General features: G+C 40.9%; 1 protein-coding gene across 3 annotated transcripts in view; it reads right to left on the bottom strand.

Annotated features, from left to right (window-relative positions):
* The window catches only part of CPED1 (cadherin like and PC-esterase domain containing 1), a 142,424-nt gene extending 125,884 nt beyond the window's left edge, over window positions 1-16,540 (bottom strand). For 2 of the 3 annotated variants that reach the window (XM_048301208.1, XM_048301210.1), the window contains exons 1-3: window positions 16,391-16,540; window positions 15,441-15,915; window positions 2,658-2,844 (exon numbers count right to left, since the gene is read on the bottom strand). In XM_048301208.1, coding sequence (XP_048157165.1) covers window positions 2,658-2,844; window positions 15,441-15,692 — 439 coding nt within the window. In that variant the 5' untranslated portion in view covers window positions 15,693-15,915; window positions 16,391-16,540. The remainder of the gene's footprint in view (window positions 1-2,657; window positions 2,845-15,440; window positions 15,916-16,390) is intronic. The other variant, XM_048301209.1, reaches the window with a different exon arrangement.
* Between the last annotated feature and the right edge of the window lie 3,815 nt (window positions 16,541-20,355).

The following is a 20,355-nucleotide window of genomic DNA, read 5'->3' as shown; positions in this document are numbered from 1 at the left end:
TCAGTCCATGGACTTTTGCCTCCATGTGGGTTTAATTGCTAAGGAATGGTGAAAGCACAACTACTTTTTGTTCAAGCAAAGCTGCTTCAGAATTTACTGACAAAGCTATTTTTCAGTGAAAAATTAGGGGTTTGAATAATTTATGTTTTACTGCAGAACACATCTGTATGGATTTTTCATAGTAAACCCATAAACCACAGTCACTTTGCCATGATAAAAAAAACCCCTATGTTTTTCCTTTTTAGCCAACTGTTTTCCAGTTACCAAAACTCAAAATGGTTTTGGTTGGTTTGTAAGAAGTGAAAAATTTCCACTGAAGAAAACTATTCCCCTGATGTTTCTCCCTGACAGCAATGAATTCAACATAGTGCTGCAGCCCAGGTGTTGAGGACCTTTCTGGAAGATCAGTGTGCAGAGCTGTCACATTTGGGTTTCAAACACCAGCAGAATGGGTCCCAAAATTCTTAGCAGGCCAGCACAAAAAAAAACAGTTAGGAATGTTTTGTGGTGAATTTTTTTCCATATATGACTTCAGCTAGAGTCTTGGCTCTCAGCCATTCAAAACAAAAAATCCTTTCAAATTTAGAGTGAACTTTGAAAGCTACATGAGTAAGACAGTCTGCACAAAAAAATAAAAGCACCCGATAGAGCTGCTAAATAATACCAAGTAATAAGGAATTACTCTTTTTATAGATTTTTCGCAGCACTCACATTCTGTGTTTCTCAGTTCATTATCTATATATTTTTAATTGAGGCCAAAGGAGCATATTTTTAATAAGTTATAACACTCCTATTAGAAAAATATTATGCCAAAGCATAGCTCAAAATACCCTTCTCCAAAATAAGGAGTACCGTCCCTTCCAGAAGATTAAACTCCATCATCTACTGGGGAAGAAAATTAACTTTGAATGTAACTTGCTTAGCTGTAAGAAAAGATCATTGGGTTGGTATGTAGACATCCTCTTTTACTTTCTTCTTGTTTTTAAAACATAACATTAAAGCTAAGCACTTACATAACAGAGAATAGTTAAAGGCAGATTTATGCTGCCGTGAAATAGAATTAGTAGAGTCTTACTCTTAGCTTTAAGTTGGCAAGCATTTGACTTTTTTACATACTCCAACATCTGCTGAAAGCTGTAGGATGTTCCTGGAAAATACCTAAGGCCTTTTCATTACTTTTTTTTATTATTACTGGGAAAATACTACAGGAAGTACTGGTTCTAGCCTGTAAAATATAAATATCCACAGTTCAGCTCATTTCTGCAGAGGTAATATTTGGAGTGTAAAAACTGTACAGGAGAACTTCAATCTGAACTCAGCACTGTAGGAAAATCTAGTACAGTCTTTTTTTTCTTTTTTTTTACAGGTTTCAACTGATTTTAGCATACCCACTTCCTTGGCCATTTGAAACAGAAGTATTTCACAGAGATGGTGCACACGGTCCCCAGAGACACCATCTTTTCTCTGCAGCCCATCTGACATTAGCAAAGCCTGCAGACATGGTGTGTTTTGTCACTTTCAGACGGAAAGTACTCAAGGCAAGGAATGGCTAAAAGGTGACTATAAAACTAGATTAAAGTAAGAGTGAGATGAAGACAATTTACTACTTCTTAGTACAGCCTGCCAAAGAAAACCACATGTACCTCATTTTCAAGAAAGTTTCTTAAAGAAACTTGAAATTAGCAATGGAATTTTGAGCAATCTCAAGCATGCTAAGTAATTGTAGTTTTCATCTATGAAATTATCTGGTTTGCTTAAAGCTCAAGCAAACCTGAGCTCTCTGGTAGCCCCAGAAGTGTATTGCAAGCCTGAATGACACAAACAGTACTCCCTTTAGCACGAGAAATATCTAACTACACCATTTTTCCTCTGATGGAAGTGCAGCCTGTGTATTTTTTTCAAAGCCTTCCAGTTCCCAAATTGACTTCCAAGACCAAATTGGCATCACAGTTTCAGTTCATACCTCAGAGGTGTCTAAGAACACTCAAACATGGTCATCACATATATAATTGGTGCCCAAGCTTCTCTATCAAGCACACTGTAACTCTACACAATAAAGCTACAGTCCTTTGTGCAAGAGATCAGGATTCTTCAGTAGTCTGCTTTAACTGTGGATCAAATTTCAAGAGGAACCGAGAACCAACAGTAATCTATCCCAGATTCAACAGCAAGTGCAAAATTTACTTGTCCTATATTGTGTTCTTCAACAAGTTTACAGAACAATCAAAACATTACTAGAGGAAAAAGTACCTTCACACATACAACTTTTCTTTAGGAAAGAAAATGATAAGGAAACAAATGTAGCAGGTATGTGTTTTCTTATGAAACATTCTATTGAAAATCCCTCCGTTATATTGATGAAGTTCGTTTGAGAAGTTATCAGGAGCCAAACTGATCTGATTTAGTTGTTAAGACTATGATGAACTACTCTGCTGCATTCTTTTTACAGAAGGATACCTAATAGAACTCTACCTAATAGAAGAATCACCTAATTGTGGAAGATTATCCACACAGCTGAGAAGGGCTAGAATTTAGTTGCTATCCTTACTTTTATCAGAGTTTATGCACTTTATGTTTGTGGAAGAACACTGGATCAATTCTACATTTAGTGATCACTCTTAGTAATTAACAAATCAACTAAGTCTAATTATTCTTACTGTGATAAGGGCCCTCATGTCCCAGATCTTCCGCCAGTCTCCTGTTTTCAAGAACTGTGACTGTATATCCATGTTTTGCCAGGATGCGCTGACAGAGCTGGCGGTCAGTTTCATGGTGAGCAGGAGGTGCATAGAGAACTGCTCTTCTCGTGTGGCTTCCAAAGTACTGGAGAATGGAGTCATGGATCTACAGCAAACACAGTGCAAAGACAATGGTTGTAAAGATAGGACTCCTCAACAGTATAAAATAAAGTTGTTTTTCACAAAAAGAAGCTAGTAACTTACTGTGACAACATGGGAAATAGTTCTAGTATAATTAAGAATTCTCTTTATATCAGGGACTTCAGACCACAAATTCTATTTTGTCTGCCTCTCCGTTTTTTCTATCTTCATTTTGGACTGATACTATAAAGGTTTGAAAGCTCTGGGTAGCACTGAAGGATCTTTAAACCATCGGCTTCCCTTCCTGGAAACAACTTTTCCTGAAAACTGGGCTGCCCTGGTGAGCTGGTAACAGCAATTGCCGTCTGACTTTGACTTTGTGGCTGCAGTCACCTAAGCAGAGAGGGCTTGCTAGGTCCCATGTGAACTGTTCCATGGAATGTGGGTCCTATGCAGATAGTAAGTGCAGGAATCTGAGTTGGGCTATGCAGCATTATTAAGAAAAGTAAGAAGAGTACTGGGGTAAAATCATACACAGGAATCCTAAACAGTACTGGAGATTACTGTGCTCTAGAAAGTTAAATGTAACCTTGTCAGTACCTTATTGCCTTATCAGTCCAACATGATCTAGCCCATAGGAGGACTGGCAGAGAGACTTGTATATAGGAGCAAGTGGAAAGGTATCTGATGTCGCCAATGAATCCCAAGGAACATTTGCATTATCTACCACTTACTGTCTTCCCATATGGTGCCTAGGCACAACGGCATCTAGAGAAAATCCATCCTCTATAGCTACCCTGGGGCATGAGTTTCTTGAAAGAGAAAAATGGAGAAGAGGCACCCCAAACACAGAGTCATAGAGCAAGCATAACATTAATTGCTGAAAAGGACAAATTACTGGGCCATTACCATCAGATCTTTGGGTAAGGGGGATATTTTATGTCTGAAATAAGTGTGGTGGGTTGACCCTGTCTGGAAGTCAGGTGCCCACCAAAGCCAGCCTATCATTCCCCTTTTCAACTGGACAGCAGGAAAAAGTAGAGTGAAATCTTGCGGGTAGAGATCAGAACAGGGAGAGATCATTCACTGATTACTGTCACAGGCAAAACAGACTCAGCTTGGGAAAACTGATTTTTATTGATAATAAATGGAATTAGAGTGAGATAATCAGAAATAAAACCAAACCTTAAAACACTTTTCCCCCACCCCCCTTCTTCCCAGGTTCAACTTCCCTCCCAAATTCTCTACCTCTCCCTCAGTGGAGCAGGGGGGCTGGGATCAGGGGCTTTCTCAGCTCATCACGCACTGTCTCTGTTGCTCCTTCCTCCTCAGGAGGAGGACTCCTCACACTCTTCCCCTGCTCCAGTGTGGGGTACCACCCATGGAAGACAGTCCTTCATTAACTTCTCCAACATGAGGTCTTCCTACAGGCTGCAATTCTTCAAACTGTTCCAGCGTGGGCCTCTTCCATGGGGCCCAATCCATCAGGAACAGCATGGGTACTCCATGGCCTGCTGGTGGATCCCTACTCCACTGTGGACCTCCGTGGACTGCAGTGGACAGCCTGCCCCACCACAGTCTTCAACACATTCTGAAGTGGACTCTCTGCTCTGGTGCCTGAAGCACCTCCTCTGCCTCCTTCTTCACTGACCTGGTGTCTGCAGAGTTGTTCCTCCCATGCATCCTCACTCCTCCCTCTGGTTGCGGTTGCACAGTCGCTTTTTTCCCCTTTTTAAATCTGTTGTTCCAGAGCTGCTACCACCATCACTGATGGGCTCAGCCTCGGCCAGTGGCAGGTCTGTCTTGGAATTGGCTGGCATTGACTCTGTGGGACATGAGGGAAGCTTCTGGCAGCTTCTCACAGAAGCCACCATGGTAGCCATCCCCCCAATACCAAAACGTTGCTGTTCAAACCCCAATAAAATAAAGCGTAAAAATAGCATGGTCCATGTGGGAATTAGGACACTAATATCTGCAACAGTCTAGTGTTGCAGAGCAGAATGAGTTAAACGACATGAACAGCATAGCTGACTTACTGAAGCTGGTCCAGCAGGAGTCATGAGAAATAAGAACTGCAGAAATCACATCCTTCTGCAAAGGATAGAACACTCTGCTGAAGATTATGGAACATCCTGCTGTGGTAAGCAATTGCGTAAAAGAAGAAGCAACATTGTGGCTTCCTGCATTAGCTAGCAGGTAGACAAAACAAGTGAAAATTGTTATGCAGAAGCTAAAACAGTATAAATATCAGTGCCTTTTACTAATACATGTCCTTACAGTATCACTGCTTGGTCCATGTTTCAATCACTGTCAGTCTAGCTGTTCTTTTGCAATAAAAACACCACTAAAACACAAGACTTTCTTTTGGCGAAACATAGTTGTCTTTAGGATTGAAACATACCAGCAGGGATTAAATTCAGGACATGAAATTAGTTCTTTGCAAGTTTGTGAATTTCAACCTGACAGTTGTCAGCAGTTTAAAAACTAAGTTATTCCATAACTTCTAATTTTAGTAGGCTTATCACTGAAGATAGGAAGCACTACACAAACAAGTCACCACCATTTTTTGCACAGTAGACTAGACTGAAAAGAGACAGATACTTTGATACAAAGAAATGTCATTCAAGATGTGTCCAGTTGTTTACAGGCCTGGGATCTAGTGCTAAAGTCACTCTTCTCAGCAGTGTGTCCCCTGAGTGTGGGATGCAGTTTTACATTGTGCTTGGCTGAAGTGTAAGCTTCTCTGCAGCAGTAAAGAGCACAAACTATTTCAGAGACCTTAGCTTCTAACACCACATCTTCTTTTGCTCCAGAGCACTTGGAAAGTGTTATCATCATTGATGAAGGGACCATGAAAAAATCTCAATACAACACTATCAGAGTATTCCACACATATTTGCTAAGTGTGCAACCCAAAACTAGTTTAGAAACTGAGACATTCAAGTAAAGGTTGCTGGCCAGAATAAGCACAAACAGCACAGGGTGAAGTAATCAGAATCGTGTTAGGTCACCTGTTTGATAGTGTTCCTGACGTCCCAGAATTTTTAAAACACATTAATCAGGTGGCAAGCACAGTGTTAGAGCCTCCGATGGCCCTTGCCCACCACAGCAACATCACTCTTGTCCCCCTTCTGCCTTTGCCCCTCCTTTCTCTACTCTTATCTTCTGTATTTCCTGTTCTCTTTCAGCGCCAGCAGCTGCTGGCAGCCCTTCCTCTTCATTTCCCTCCCTCTCTCCCTGTTCCTAAATCCAGCCCTTGTCCCAGCCCCCCCTCTTCTGCTCTCTCCCTTCTCTTCCAGGCATTCCAGCCAGATACTTCCTACTTTCCATTTCACTTGCATCGTGGAAAAAACCCAGAAAATAGAGACACCTCTTGCTTTATTTTGCAAGAAAATTCCATTTCCCATCCCTCGTGTGCTGCAGGGGCCAGCGCTGTGGGGTGAACTGAGGACACATGAGGAGTACAGAGGGGCTGCAGACCAGGACACATCCCTGATCCTGTTCCACTTCTGCAGGAGATTACGGCTTCTCCCACTCCCGTCCCTCCCAGCGCGGCCTGGGGCGAGGGTCCTGCCTTGGATGTGGGGTCACTTTTTGTGCCCCCCTCTTCACTAACAATTACCACACTTCTGTTATGCCAGGAAAACACACCTTTCTTCGTGGAAGCAAAGCCTCCTGCAGTGCCACCTCTGAAGTATTTTGCTTCAATCATTAAGAGGTCCTGCCTCAGGCACCCATCAATGACTCCATTCCCCTACGGTCAATACTCCAAGGTCAGCATCCCAGGGCTCCCCCACTCGCACATCTGCTGCAAGAGGGACGAGGCAAAGGGACGGGGACCAACCAGCCCCGGGGCGGCCCCAGGGGCTCAGCCCGCCCGCCGGCAGCGGGATCTGCCAGGGAAGATCCCGCCGCAACCCGTCAGCCTTAATGCAGAAGGCATCTTCCTCAGGTCCCTGGGGAAGGGCTGAAATGTTTACAGCGCTCTGGTTTGGCAGTGACGAATGTTCAACAGAACATCGATAGCGGCATAAAAAAAAAAAAAGAAAGAAAAAAGAAAAAAAAAAAGAGGAAGTTCAGGCAGTGGCAGTGGCCTGGGTCATTTCCACAAAACACAAAGGAAATGGCCCCGAGCGGCTCCACGGGGCCCACGCAAGGTCCGGCTCCCAGCGGGCGCCGTCCCCGGGATGGGTCATCAGAGGGCTTGCGGCAGCCCTCACAGACAGCACAGCACCAGCTTCTGCGGAGGGCTCTTCTTGGGACGCTCACTGCTCACTCCAGAGACACACAAAAGCCCCTGAGTCCCAAGCCTACTGCCGCAGCGCCGAGAGGGACCGAGCAGGGCCACACACACCCGTCCGTGCCGCGGCCCCCGCCCCCGCCCGGCAGCCGGGTACCGGCACTTCCATCCACCAGCTTCCCGAAGAGCAACGGCGTCTCTGGGACACAGAGGCAATTCAAGGGCCTAAATTTAACAGCTTGACCTGATGTCTAATCTGGTACTATTAAATAATATTAAGTATCTCTACACCTTTTAGGGTACTTGCTTGAGATCCATGCATAGTGATGCCAAATTTATTTTCTCTGCCCTGTCCTTTAATAGCTATTTGCAGGCCAGGTTACAAGATGCAACGTGGCCTCTCTGTTTGCCAAGGCAGTGCAGTGTAGGGTGGGTTGTCAGCTACACAGAATTTAAAAAAAATCTGGCCAACTGCATGCTTGTAGCAAGTGATTCCATACTTTTTTCCAAAGCTCTATACAAAATGCCTTGCATCACTGGACATGCTGATCTAGTTACTACTGGATGTTTTTCAGAATTTCCAGTATTATAGCAATAGCAGTCATGTTTATATATTTAAAAAGTCTGCTGGTTTTCATAAAATGTTTCTCAATCATAAAAATGAGGTCTGGGCAGAGAGTTGGTACAAGAGAAGCAGCGTGCAATAGATGAAAATAAGCTGTTCACATATTTCCACATTTTATGGTTCTGATTTTTTTGGCATCCCTGTGATTTTAATGTACAGCAGACTCAGACACAAAAAAAAAGGATCCATAACATTTTGAAAATTTGAGAATAATTGGTAAGTGGTCAAGTGTTCCCATGTCCCAACCATTTTTTGTAGCTCTTTCTCAGTTTGAAGGCTCAGACTATTTGTTAGCAGGCTCAGTTTATTACAGATTCAGTGTATCTTATGTGAAAGGGATTGGTAAAGAACATCTGCAGCCCATGTCATACCTAGAAAATTGTGTGTTTGTCTCCACAGAAATTAATGAGGCTTTACAGCAAGACTGAGATTTCCCATATGATTTTGGATGAGACCTATGTCAGCTTTGACATGATATACCTGCTCTTACAGCTTACAAAACACTGCACTTAGCTGAGTCACTGACCTCATTTTAGTGCAATTGGCTGTTACACAGATGATCCACAGCCTGAACAACTGGTCCAAACAAACCAGAATAGGCTGTAAAGTAAATAAAAATGCATAAAAAAGAATTTTGTAATTTTGTTTTCAGTTTACAAAATAACATGAAAAACACAAAAGAAAACAAATTGAGCTCCATTAAAATTTATTAAAGATTCTTTAAAAAATATTGTATCAAATGTATATTCCTTTGATGTTTTAGCAAACAAGATAAAAGGCCCAGTTTATATAATATGAAAGCTGAAGAATTATGTAATCATCCTTGTGCAACTGAAAATAGACACCCATTATCAGAGTTGCAAGTCTTAGTTCTGTCTGTCTGCAACTTCCACATAGCTGTGAAGTTCTCTGTTAAAAAGAAAATGTTTTCACGTTTCCCTTGAAACCAGTATATCCAATTCTAGGTCATGAATGTGTAAGTATATAATTCATTCTACTAGTCTCTAATCTTTCCTCCCTTGCACAGAATTTCTGGGTTGTTCCAAAAACCTAGAATTTGGTCAGTAACTGAATCTTATGATGTATAATTACTGCTTTTGTAAGAAAATAGTGAAGATATTTCAAGTTGAAGAGAGCAAAACAGTTCCTCGGAAGTTCTTTCAGATTCCAAGATTACATAATTCCATAAATATTGATGCATTGTCTATGCCTGGAAAAGAAGCAAATATACAGTTTGAACTGTTGCCATAGAATTTCACTGACCATCACTTCAACTGCAGGAACAAAATTCTTTATCCTAACATAATGGCCCAACTCATGTCAGCCTAAGCTTCTCTCAGGAAAGAACTCAAAAACTGTGAATCATCTTTTCAGCTACGCATTTCTGGTGTCATTAGTCCCTGTGTTGATTACAAGCAGCCACTTTTCACACTGAGCTAGCCAAGACTGTCAGAGACTTGGTGCAGTAGCTTCAAATAACTTGACTGCAGCTTACTTTAACCCCACTGCTTCCTGTAGGTACTGAGCAGCTGCAAAAGAGGTGTATGAGCCACAATGTAAACCAAAAGGCCTTTGCATGAAAGTGGAGTGCAACAAAAATACCACAAAATAGAACCAGCCTTATAAAAACAAGGCCGGCACTATTAGCAATATTCACAGGCAGTGAACAGCCTGAATTCCCATTTACCTAGCAAAGGAAGTCAGCATCTATCTTTGCTACTACATACCACCTAGCAAAACAACATTACAAAAAAATACGTGAATGGGACTCCTAGAAAATACTGCACTATTATTAAACAGCATCAATCAGAAGAGTGATAATAAAAACTTAGCATGTGGTTCTAATGCCCCAAGCCATTCATTTATGGGACTATGCAGATGTTTATTAGCTCCAAATGTGACTTCTAAATTCCTTTTTGTGTTTGCATAAAACTTCATAGAAATAGTAAGTTGTTCATGCTACCATTATATTTAAAGTGTGCATAGCTCCTGTATCAAGAAGTAAGAGAGAAGTTAATTCCCTGTTTCACTTTCTGGAGGATATTTAAATGTGTTAGCTTTATGTTCTGTTGGATTTCCTAATCAGAAAGGACTGGGTTGTAGAATGAAACGGCTGAAATGTAATTCTGCTTTGAATTGTTTGTTGGATAAATACAGAACAAGCAATTAGATTATTGGCATTACTTTGATGGCTGTCTTCTGATGACTATAAATCCAAGAGCAAAACTGGAATTATTTGCACAGTCTTCACCAACACTGTGAGGAGGAAGCACAGAGCTATTTTATCAAAATGCTTTTTGTTTTATGCCTGCATGTAGTACGTGGTGTCAACTGCCCTGTCTTGAGAACAGACAATGAGCCAATCCCACCATCTTATCAAAACACCACATTTTGGAGGAAGTTCCAGTGAAGTATATGAGTAAGATTCTGCCTCCATTTGCTCTTCATGTGTCCCTCTCAAAGTCCCCTTCCTGCAAAGTCTCCACCCTGCCCCTCTTTCCTGACTGCTACCACAATAGCCTTGCCCTTTATCACCAGAATATCTCTAGCTATCTGCTCAGTAAAAATAGTTGTTTCCTCAGTGCTGTTTGCATTTTACACTTACATGTCCTGCTTTCATAGGGCGCAATGTGAATGTGGTATGATTCCAAGGAAACCAGTCACTGATACCATACCCTATGTTGATTGCTTTCTAGTAACAGCAGGTTTCATACCAGCAAAGTTCTTTATCCTTTTGTGAAAAGTTCTCATCCCCCTACTTATTCTATAAAATAAATAGTTTTTAAGTTACATATACTTAAAAATGTATTAAACCTTATTATGCATAATGTAATCTTTTCTATCCAGAGCTCTCACCACGCTCCATCCTGCATAACAGCAAAAATCATCCCTTCTCATTCTATCATCAAGCTTCAATTCTCCTTTTTCACATATTTACATTTCAAAAGTTCTCATTAGCTTTGTCTTCTTTTCTTTCCATTTCCATTCTCATCTCCCTTTCTCTTCCCTTGCACATATTTGACCGTCCCTGCACACAATCTCTTCTGTACCTTCTGAGGTTACTATTACTTTGCAACTGTAGTTCCCTACTCTCTTCCCACATCTGCTTTCTTTCCTCATGCCTTCTTCCATAACAGACTCTGCTCCTATCTACTTTGTTCCCTGCTTATTCTGTCTGAAGCAGGCATATTCCATCAAAAGAAAAAAATCAATAGAAAAGAAGTCTTTAGAGGATGAACTTCACTAGATTTGTTTTAAATGTCTGCATTAATTCACGATGAATTTTGCATTAGAGGTAGCAATTTCCATTGACTATGAAGTCCAGCTTTCTGCCTCTGACAGAGTGGAGCACTCAAGTAAAGAGAGGATAATTCCACTCTGGATGTCCAGAGTTCTAATGTTCTAGTAACATTTTCTCAGCTTTTCAGTAATTTGACTGCCAGTTTTCAAATATAGATGCCTGGGCCAGTAACCTATGCAAGATGTTCAACTGGATCTTCCTCTAGATGTCGGTTAAGACTAAATTGTGATGTTTCTCTTTTTTTTTTTTCCTTTCTTTTTTTCCTTTATTTTTCTATAAAAATAGTATATTTGAGATATGGCCACATTAAGCTGTCATTATCTTGGATCTTTCACACTGTCCACTCCTAGGAAATTATATCCTCTCCTGTTTCTTCAGAATGAAGCCATAAAAACCCTTTTATTCCCTTCCTGTTTGCTCACTTCAATATAATTCCTCTTTGAGATACATCTTTTAGACAAAGCATAAGTGGCAGGTTCAGGGCCTTAAAAGGAAGACAGCTTTTTTTCACCACACCTGTGGTATTTCATTATTTGGATGCCAGCCTAACCTACTCATCAAGTTCTCATATAATCAGCTGTGTATCTTCTTTGTTTTCTTGTTCTCAGCTGGCCCTAATGGTGTGGGGATGTGAAGCAAGAGTCTTGTGCGTATCCATGAAATAATTAATCTCCTTCAAAACCCAATTTAAAATCTGAATTTCTTTTTTCTTAATACATTTGCAGTGGCTGGAGAGCTAGTATGCCAAAAAAGTGCCTATCACAGGAGTAAAAACTATAAAAGGTGATTAATAATTTCCTCCTCTTTTCTCTCCAGCTGTGGAAGAACTAAAGAGAGAATTTTGCTTTCCAGGATGAAACAGAAAATCCCATTGCCAATATGGTGAACCAGGCTCACAATTTCAACCTGGATGTAAAGCCTAATGGCTTGGGGACTGGGTCTTTTAAGAAAAAAGGAAAAGTGGTTGTGGCTCTTCTCTTACTGGGAAAGCAACTGAACACCAGGTATCTGCCCTCCTAATAGCAATGTGGTCCATATTCCTTCTACTCAGCAGAGGTTCACCGTCTCCCTGGGCAAAATTACTCGTGTGCAGAGACATCTAAATTGCCTCTGGCTGACTTAATTCTGAGAGTGGAAACACAGCTTAACCAGATAATTAGCTCTTCTCAAAACTGGCCGAGAAGCAGAGCTAAATTACTTAAGAGAAGTGTAGCAGTATTACAGCTGGCTGGTACCAAAAGTATTTCTGGCACAATACTGTGCCAGGCAAACAACACAGAGGGCTTGTATGGTTTTGGTTTTTTTTGTTGATACCTATTCCAGTTTTGGTGCTACAGCACCAGCTCTTCTCCTTACTATATAATTCACAAGTATTTTATCATTTGGGAGGTAAGAGGGCCCTGCTAAACCTGCAGACAGCTTGCTGCTAGATGTGATATCACTCTCTAATGCCTTTAATGCTCAAAATTCAGAAATGAGCCTTCTATTTTTCATGCTTCAGATATTAACATTTAATTTTGTACTAGAAAATGTTGACCGCTATTCCTGTGAATTTAAAGCCACAGGATAAGATCCCCAGCAGCTTTTAAAACTCCTGTAACGTGTGATACCTGAGAGAGGAGTACTAGGAGCTCTGTCTGGTTTCCCAGGCTATGAATGAAATCTGAATTTTTGCAATTTAAAGAAGACAGCTTGCACTATGTACCCAACAGGAAGGGCTCCATCCCAGAGCATCCTGGATGTAGTTAAAGACACTTTTACAGACGTAATTGGCAATGTCCATCCCCATGCTTCTTCCACACTTGTCTGTAACTGTCCAAAATGTTGATATCAGAGATGCATTGGCAAAGCTGGACTTTTCCTCAGATCTCTTCCTTTGCTTCCAAAAAATGACTCATAAAAGATGCCAGGGTTTTTTTTTTTTTTTTTTTTGTTTAGTTTTATGGGGTTTTTTTGAGGCACTTAGTGCTATGCATACTCTGAAGTAAGAAATTATTGGGCTTTGAAAGGGGATTTTGCCCCTCTAATAACAATCAGAACCAAATTCTCACAACAGACTCAACACAATACTGGTTGTTTTTCTGAAGGAAGCAAGAACAAAACCTGCCCCTACCCAGAAGAGAATCTGCAGTGTGACATGCTATGGCTCAAAACCCATAAACACTATGTGTTACCTAAAGAATATTATCTCCAGCAGGGTCTTATTTTCCTTTAAATTTATTCATGAACTTTAATTTAATCAGGCATGATGCAGTGTTTGCTTTAAGTCACTGTTTAACTGTATAATAGATTCTTTTTAATGCATTTAAATTTTCTTGCTGGACTACTTGTAGAATAAGAATACATGTATGACTAGTTAATTACCAATGTGAATAACTGTATTTTAAAGTATTTTTCCAGATTCATAAATGAAGATTTTAACCGGAGCTTTAATGAAAAGTTGTTTCCAAACTAGCTACCGTCGTGGGCATGTGACTGTAAAATAAAACAGTGTAAAGTTTCAACTGTGACATCTGTCTTAGATGTTACTGAGTGCCCAATAAAATCAAGCCAGATAACAGTTCAGCTATCTGAATATCAGCAGTGGATGAAAACACACAGTTCAAGAACACACTTTCAAAGCAAAGTGGCAGATATTTTTGGTGTTGTTTGTCTTTTCTGTTCTCTGAGATTATTATTCAGCCCACACAACCAGCAGAGAAAGTTGGGAAACAGAGAGCAACTTAGAGTAACGTCCCAACATGTGCAAGACATTTTGTTCATCATGCTGTAGAGGAAAAATTCAAGACAAATAGAGAGCCAGTTATGGGTGGTCCTAAGAACTTGAAAAGGAATGTGTTAAGGTAGCACAGCCCTGGAAAATATACCTCTAAGGGTTAATATACCCACATCTGTACTACAGGTCCAGGTCCAGCATGTGCATGTGATAGTCACATCCAACCACATATGCTGGAGAGCAATAAGTACAGCATGTTGTAAAAACAAAAGCTTTCTTCTCATTTCAAATGGCCAGCACACCAAGTTTGATGTCAATCTGCATTTTTTTCTCAGGCAATTTGGAAAAGAAGATATTACAGATATTTTCAGCCAAACAGCATACTAGCAAAACTCTGCCATTATTTCACCAGTTCTTGCAGACATTAAGTAACCCAGGGTATGAAATGTTCTTTGTCATTACAATAGCAATGAGTAAAAAGGAATGGAGTGTACCTATAGACGTAACACAATGCAACCCACATATGTCAGCTGTGCTTATTTCCCTTTAAGATGAAATTATTTGTGTCATATTGCAGATCAAATCTGAATCTGGGTACCTAGTGTACTAAAAGTTCATTAAAATATAAAATTATGACAAATGCAGCATGTGCTATAAGAAAAAAAACGGTATTTTAAGAGTTAAGGTTAAAGAGTTCATGCCACAGTTATTCCACATATCTGTTTTTGATTGTTGCAGAAGATGCACTTTACAGCTGCTCTCCTAAAATCAATATTGCTGACCTTTTAGACTGTGAACTCTGTCTAATCAAAGAAGCAGCCTATTTTTTTTTTTTTTTTTTTTTTTTAATATGAACTGCTTTATGTGGTTGCTGTCCATAATCTGTGAGGTCACAGATTTTTTACAGTTCTGCTACAGCTGTATATAAAATGTTAGCATAATGATAATTTGACAGTGTGGTATTTGCTGCACTGTTAGCAGCTTCTCTGTAGGACTGAAGGAAACTTGAAACATTTGTGCTAGTGCTGATCACAGATTCCAGAGTAAAAATAACTACCTCAGTCTGGAGACCATTTAACAAACTACATTGCCCAACAAAAATAACAGTGTCTCCATTTGTTAGGTTTTAATACCCATCCTAGGACCCCTATACAAAATAAACATGAAGTCAGGTAACCTATGGACAAAGCAAAATTTGTGAGACAGAGATTCCGAAGTATATAGTGTGATTTGAAAATATAAAAAATGTTTCTTTTATTTCTCAAATGCAGTTAAATTTAGCTTCTCAGCAGAATCCAAATAAATTTCAGAGCTGACAAGCAGATAACTTTAATACAGGGCAGCTGCAGTCCCTGTGCCAATTAACAGCCTCAGTCACTTCCATGAAACCCCACTGGCTCCTGATTTACGTGCCTGTACTGTAAAGCCTCTAAACCAATTCCCAAAGCCAAAATAAAGTATGGTCTGTGCAGCAAACTGAAATCTTGCTGGAGTCACAGAGCAACGCCACATCTCAGTTGAAGATTTCAGGATTCCTGTGTTAATAACAGCACACTGAGGAGCTGGTAATGGGAATGTGCTTGCGCATATGCCGCTGTCATTAGATCACCCATTTGTTTGTATACAGATCCCAGACTTCCAACCTTAGGCTAATTTTAGCTGGACTCAGATGATCCTGCCAGACTTGCTATCCCTCGCTTTGCTAATTATTGCTCAGCACTCTGCTTCAGCTGACTTACCTTTTTCACTGTCTCTGAATTGCTGCCAGGGAGGAAGCAGTGAACAGTGCTTGGGGAGATCTCCTTGTATCTTCCTTGCTGTGTTTTAGTCAGTTTGTTGGGTGCAATCCCATTAACAACTGCTGAAAGGATGCTGCTGGTCATGAGAGGAGTCAGGGTCTGGCAGAACAGACAGAGGGCCACCACTAAGGCCAGAAGGAAGGGACGAGGGCGACAAAGCCTGCGGCATCTGGGGATGTGCCCACAAAGCATGGCCTCTTTGCCAACCTCACTTTGCCCTTTGCCACATTGCAGATGCAGTCCAAGTAGCCACGTCTTGCCAGAGTAAAATAAGTCAAAGGCACGCTTTACCCAAAACTAGCATGCATTTTCCCATTTCTGCTGCTGGGTATTTTCCTGGTGCCAAGCAAGAAGTCACAAATTCCAGAGGAGCAGAGGTTTGGGGAACACCTTCCCATGGAGGTACTGGAATGACCTGCAAAAAAACAGCAAGTGAGCAGCAGCAAACTGCAGCATGCCATGCGCCATCCTGCAAGGAGCTGTGGAGAGCTCTTCCACTCCATGCTCTCAGGAAAACAAACCTGCCAGCAGACAGGTGAGGAGCAGAAATCTTCACCCCCTTTGCAAAAGGAACTACTTACTCAGCCAGACAATAGTATTCAAGAAAGCAAGAGGTTAAAGCTTAACATGTCCTGTCCACAGCTGAAAAAAGTAAGAGAGTGTACCAACTTTGTGAACAATCGTTTGCTGTTTTGTCTCTCTTGCATTCTCAATTCCCACTTTGTTTTTACAGTTTCCTTCATTCCAGTCCTTTTAAATTTCCTCCTTCCTGTTAGAATGCACAGCTTTCTCTCTAAAAGTGATAATTTATCTGAAAACTGACAGACTATGAAGATTTTCATTTGCATTTGTTTTGTCCAGATTGCAAGTTCAAAGTTAGGTTTACTTACTTGGTTCTTACCCTGTTTGAAGTTTTCCGTTCCCCTCTAATGGGCTGCTGATTAAAACCACTTGGAACAACCCTGGCTCATGATCCCAGCTCGTCTCACACACTCAGGAGGCAGGCACACGCACATACACACGACATCTGAAGCCAGTTGGACCACAGACTTCATATAAATAAGGGCTGGACTGCTGAGAGGGTGGAGCTAAACTGGCTCTGCTCGGAGCAGGCACAGGATTTGGAGACACAGCCTGAGGTCTGGATGGGGAGCGAGAGGTGTCCTCGCTCACACTGCATGCCTCGAAGCCACCATCACTGCAATTTTTAGAAAACTGCTGTTACAGAGATTAGCCTAATTGAAACAACATTAATATCTTTCAGAGAGAAGCACCTGCAATATTTTAATCCAGATTAACAAAAAATGTTGTAAAATAAGTAGATTTACTTGGACATAAGTGTCACTGACAAAGCAGTTGTCAGTAATTTTCCGTAGTAGATATAATAGCTCATAGCAGAATATAAATAAAACTTCTTGCTGATGTCAAAGAGGGATAGAAAGGAGGGTGGACAAAAATACTCCAATGAAAGCACTTAGTATCTAAACCACAGAAGGTCTTAGTTACTACTTCCCCCTACTGACACAGGACAGGGACAAGACAGATGGGAACAGTTGACAAACTCTGTTATCTTTATAGACTACAACTTCTAATATAATCAAGTTTTTTTAGCTAAAAATATCTGTTTATAAATCATCTATTTTATCTTCCATCCTTAGTTAGCTATTTTTGAAAAGACAGTTCTTCCTACACTGACTCATATATAAGAAATGAATGTTGTTACAACAACTTTGAGCCAATCTACACAGTTTGGCAGCTGCAGCAGCACTACCGAATTAGAGGCCTATAAACAGCAAGGAAGGGTAGAGTATATATTTTTTGAAGTGCTGGTTTTTATTCAGCTTTAATTTTTTTTTTTTTTTTTCCAAACTAAACCTATCAGTTTGCAGACAAAGAAAAATGCCATCAAAGTGATTGAATACCTCATGCAGGACCTCAGTGGTCACACACACTGCATTTTAGTTTTATGTCTAGGATTGTAGTTGCCTAAATTAGACTCCTGGGTTATCCTGAGCAAGAAAAGAGTACTCCAACTGCCTGTACCCTGCTGTGATAGATGCTTATCAACCACAGAGGAACTCCCATCTTTGCGCTCTGGAGACATGCTGCTTGTGCCCCCTCCTTCCCAGCATACCAGTTTACATCCTCAGGCCCTGCTCCAGCCAGCCTGTGCTGCAAAACCTCTAGCAAGCCAACAAATCTGGCTAGAGGATGTCAGAAAACCATGGGTACTCCCTGCAGCTGTCTGTGGGGTAGGTCTCTTCCATCCGATGAAGAGGGATACTCAGGGAGCTGGTACATTCAAAGGAGGATTGCAGAGACACTACCACCAGCCTGGGAGCCACAGTGATGCCAACAACAGAAGAGGAGACTTGCTTTACTGTTTTAAGGTATTGTCCTGTGGATTTTGGCATGCCCTGATTTCTGGGCCCACAACCACCAGCTGTGTTGGTGGCATTTGCATGGTTATCAACTTCTCTCAGATTCCTAGTGAGGGTATTTTAGTCAGAGTTTTATGTGCTATTCCTAGAAGACTTGATTAAAACAATTTTATAAAGATCTGGCTTAATGGTTGCATCATAATGTGGAGCTCATACCTCCTTGGAGAATCCCATACTAGAACAAAGTAATCTCCTCTGTCCCCACCCCCTGCTCCCTCAGTTACCTTCAGCACAGCAAGTAATCATGCTCTCCCTCCAGCCCAACATCATGTTCTCCTTTCAGGCATTTAAGTGGGGTCTTTATCCTCACATTTTCCCCAGTGTCTCAGAGTCAGTTCATCCTTCCTGCAACCCCAAAACCATTCATGGGTCCCAAGACTTCAGGACAAGTGGGCAACAGATGAAGGGGGGTATCAGCAGAGGGCAGGCAGATCACTCTGCCCCCTGTGTAGTCCTGGGAATGAGCCTTCTGTCCATCTGCTTTCCCCAGATGTTCTGAGGAGTGAGCTGGATTTTTCTCTACAATTTGTGCCTTCTTTTCATGACTATAGGATGTAATGCCCATTTCTTAGGATGTAAATACTTTCTTCAATCACAGCTAGAGTGCAATGAACATGATTCCTGTTATCTTTTGAATCAGGATCCCACTACATTTCTGGGCTTACAGGTCTACTGACTTACCTGGTCACATTCTGACACTTCAGAAATTAAGTCAGGACTATTGCATATGGGGACTAATTCCTCTCTCATTAACTAGTCATTTAGGAAAAGGATATAGGTGGATAAAGTGTCAGGTATCCTGGGTCTCAAATTCACAAGAAAGATTCTTCAGTATATAATATTCAAATAACTATTGGTAGGATCAGAAACATCCAGCTAAGTATTTATATTCACAGGTATACGTGCGTATTTCAGAATTTCTAGCAGAAAGGTATAAATCTCCTCTTTCTGAAATACAAGTTTAGTATTGATTTCCTGTTTGAGATTCCCTGACCTGTTCCTTCAAGTGGCTGCTCCCATTGCATGAATTAAGGGCTCTCTACTCTGCTTACCTCTTCCTACTCCTCCCTCTCACTCAGGTATTCTTAACTGGCTGCTCCCTACAGCAGCCAGCTACTGTCCTGCTGAGCATGAGGCAAGGCCACTCAGGGATTGCATCTGCCAAAAGTAGCAAGCCATGACTGTCAGGAGTGATCTTCAGTGCTTGCAGCCTGAATCCCAGTTCCATCTGCATCACCTGGAATAGACTAAAAGTGTTTACAGCTACCCTGACACAGAAAACGTGAGAGGAAAGTCACAAGACTTGCTCAAAATTGCCATGGACTGGGATTTGAAAGGACTTACCCAAGGTTCCGTGCAGGCATGTAATGTTCACTATTCATCAGCTCCCTGGGGTTTTAAGCAACTCGGCTCATACACACACAGCTTCCATTTTACATGAGTCTCCATGTTTGTTCAGGGGTGGAAGCTAGTGACCACTGAAAAATTATTTCCATGATCTAAACAGTAACTTGGAAACGTAATTGCCAGGAGCAAGGAGAAAATATTAGGACAGTTAACAGGAGTTTAGGATCAGCTGAATACATACATCTTATGCATGCTTAACTTCACTCAGAGATCTAACAAAATTCATAAATTAAGTCTAGGTATAAGTGCTTGTAAGATGAAGTCTTGATATAAGAAAACCATTTAGCATCAATAATGTCACTATAGAGAGGCTGCCAAAAAGAAAATATGTTCAAAAAACCTTTTTACAATTGCCTTTTTTCTGGAGAAAGTTTCAAATTTCAAAGCATAGCATCCTAGCAACCATTTCTGTGATAAATGAGATCACATGAAAAATAAGCACAAACTGATAATTTCTAAATTAACTGATAGTCAAGTGCCTGTAATCATCTGTCATCTTCACGGTGCAAACCTACATGCAATTTTCATTGTTTATGCTCAACTCTCCAATTTATTATTTTCTAGCATGCTAAATATTGTGCCAAGGGCCATAAATCCTCACTCACTTCAAAAATTAGTTAAAAGCTTCAGGAAGTATATGCCTCAATAGCACCGTAAATATTCAAGCAAAGCATCTTGTTAAACTGTGTTGGAGAAAGCCAGCTCAGCTGCACCCTCCATGATTTTTTACTTTTCCTTGAATTTAATCCAGTCTGCAATTAGATCTGTAGTGTCTTTAATCCTCTGCGTGGTCCCATTATAAGCAGTGAATGGGGAAGAATGGCACAAAATGAAGAAAACAGGAAAAATACATTACTGTTCTGCACATTAGAAGATTTGATACCACTGAAGTTAAAATCAATCCCAGAATAGTAAAAGCCCAGACTCTCTCTCCTTGTCCCATTCACAGAACCCTGTAAGCATTAGTGCTATTGTGATTTTGCTCCACTCCAGAGAACAAAGGTTCA

This window comes from Corvus hawaiiensis, chromosome 4, assembly GCF_020740725.1.
Source record: "Corvus hawaiiensis isolate bCorHaw1 chromosome 4, bCorHaw1.pri.cur, whole genome shotgun sequence".
Lineage (NCBI taxonomy): Eukaryota > Metazoa > Chordata > Aves > Passeriformes > Corvidae > Corvus > Corvus hawaiiensis.
This window is presented reverse-complemented; position numbering and strand designations above follow the sequence as displayed.